Raw genomic sequence first — 1954 nt, forward strand, 5'->3', positions numbered from 1 at the left:
CTGTCCCCTAAAAGAGAAATGCAGGGAGAACCCCAGCCCCACCCCACCCTTGCCTCCTCGGTTTAACCCTTTCCTAAGCTAAGTCGCCCACCACCACACTTTCCGAGTACATCTTGGTCTATATCTTTTCCCTGCTATAAAATATTAAAAGAGAAGAAAAAGGTTGCTTTGATCATGATGAGATGACAGAGGAGCTAGAGGGAGAGGGCAAGCTACCAGGTCATCACCAAGGCTGGCACCTTGAGACAGGGAAGCTGGAAATCAAAAGTGGGAGTTTATGCCAACTTTGCTCATGACCAAACTATGGAACATTTCCCTCTCCCAAACTTCATAAGAGGATCAGAGGAACTTACTTGTGGCTGAAATCCTTTGAGGTCACTGGCTGCAAGGTCACTGGCTGTGAGGAGCTGGAAAAGAACAAAGGAGTTTTCCTTAGTGATACTTCTCAAAGTTTGCATACAGTATCCCCAGGACAACTGATCGGCAATGGACTTGCCATAGCTGAGGTTGAGATCTGGAGCTAAAGAAGCCAAATTGCCAAACGTACATGTGCTGTTTCTGGGCTAGGAATCTCACCCTTGGAGCTACCACATCTCTGACTACATTGCCCCTCTCTCCTCTCCTCTCCTACCTCTCTTATATGTGCCACCAATGCTTTGAAGGGTCTTAAATTAGGGATCAAGGTCTATGGATGGATTTCAGCAGGTCTACAGACTCTGAAATTCTAAGTACAATTACCCACGAGTCTGTAGGTGTACACGGCTCCTTTGGAAGGGGGTCCCTGACTTTCTTCCAACTATCAAAGTAGTCTGTCACATCACAGGCTAAAGAGAAAGTTAAAGGCCCATTTCCTCTAGAAGGGCTGCATATTCATTTTTGTTAATCAAACCAGTAAAAATGACCCTCTTCTCCTTCCAGCTACATGTGACTCGTTTCCTTTTATCACGTGTCTTTGATCCTATATACTCTTTATGTATTCATAGCTTATGCCTCAAACTATCATGCGCATTAGAATATGAATCAAGTTTATATGTTTTCTGTATCTGTGTTTAATCAATAGTAAAGTGTAAAGTTAGCGTTTTAATATTTTTGCATCCTCTCCAGAAAGTATTCAATGGAATCATATGATTAATTAATAAAATAATCACATTCTTCATTGTTGCTCAAAAATGCTAGAAAAGTGTGGGGTAGAGAGAAAAAGGGCAGATGGTTATTTTGATTCGAGGAGTGTGACTGCTAGCTTTATTAGGCCTGGAGAGTGTTTGCAAAAAATAAGAAAGATTTTATGTTTGCTGTAAAAATATTTTGTTTGGTTCAAGAAAGAGAGAGAGTCGTGCTGGGCTCCAGTGCTTCCAGCATTCAGAAAAGCTCAACTGGGCTTTTTAGCTTCTCTAAATCACTTTTCCAAAAATGATATGGAAAGTGGTGTCAATGCTGGAGTAGAGCAGAAAGGAGGTAAGCACAGAGTGTAAGCATCAAGCTGCGGACATAAGGCAAGGCAGGTCAGGGTGAGGCTGCCAAAGTAAGCCGGAGTCTGAGCTTGAGCGTTTAAAATGGAAAGGCGGCAGACCCAGGTGCTTCAGGTGGGGCAGTTGGAAGAAGACATGGAAAAAGCATTCACCAGCCCTAGCACAGTCCCCTTTGTATCTGTTCATTGCCGGCCACAGCATACATTAAAGAGGAAGGGAGGACATGGCGATGCACTGAAGATCACCTAGGTGCCCAGCACAGTGGTTGCTGCTTTATATAATTTTTCCTTTAATCTTCACAGCTCCCTCAGGAGATAGAAAAGTATCTCCACTTTATGGCTGGAAAAATTGAGCCTCATGAAAGTTAAATAACAGTTTCTAGGTCACACGGCTAGTGCATGTATTTGGGCTTAAAATCCAAAACTATATTATCCCAAAGCTCATCCTCTTTGTTTTTTAACATGATGCCTCTGATTTATAGTACA

The 1954-nt window shown here is 42.7% G+C and overlaps 1 protein-coding gene across 3 annotated transcripts in view; it reads right to left on the reverse strand.

The window, feature by feature from the left end:
* The window catches only part of SETBP1 (SET binding protein 1), a 357459-nt gene that overhangs the window by 171194 nt on the left and 184311 nt on the right, over positions 1-1954 (reverse strand). For all 3 annotated transcript variants that reach the window (XM_023531407.1, XM_023531413.1, XM_011361238.2), the window contains exon 3: positions 354-407. In XM_023531407.1, coding sequence (XP_023387175.1) covers positions 354-407 — 54 coding nt within the window. The remainder of the gene's footprint in view (positions 1-353; positions 408-1954) is intronic.

This window comes from Pteropus vampyrus, unplaced genomic scaffold, assembly GCF_000151845.1.
Source record: "Pteropus vampyrus isolate Shadow unplaced genomic scaffold, Pvam_2.0 Scaffold3, whole genome shotgun sequence".
NCBI lineage: Eukaryota > Metazoa > Chordata > Mammalia > Chiroptera > Pteropodidae > Pteropus > Pteropus vampyrus.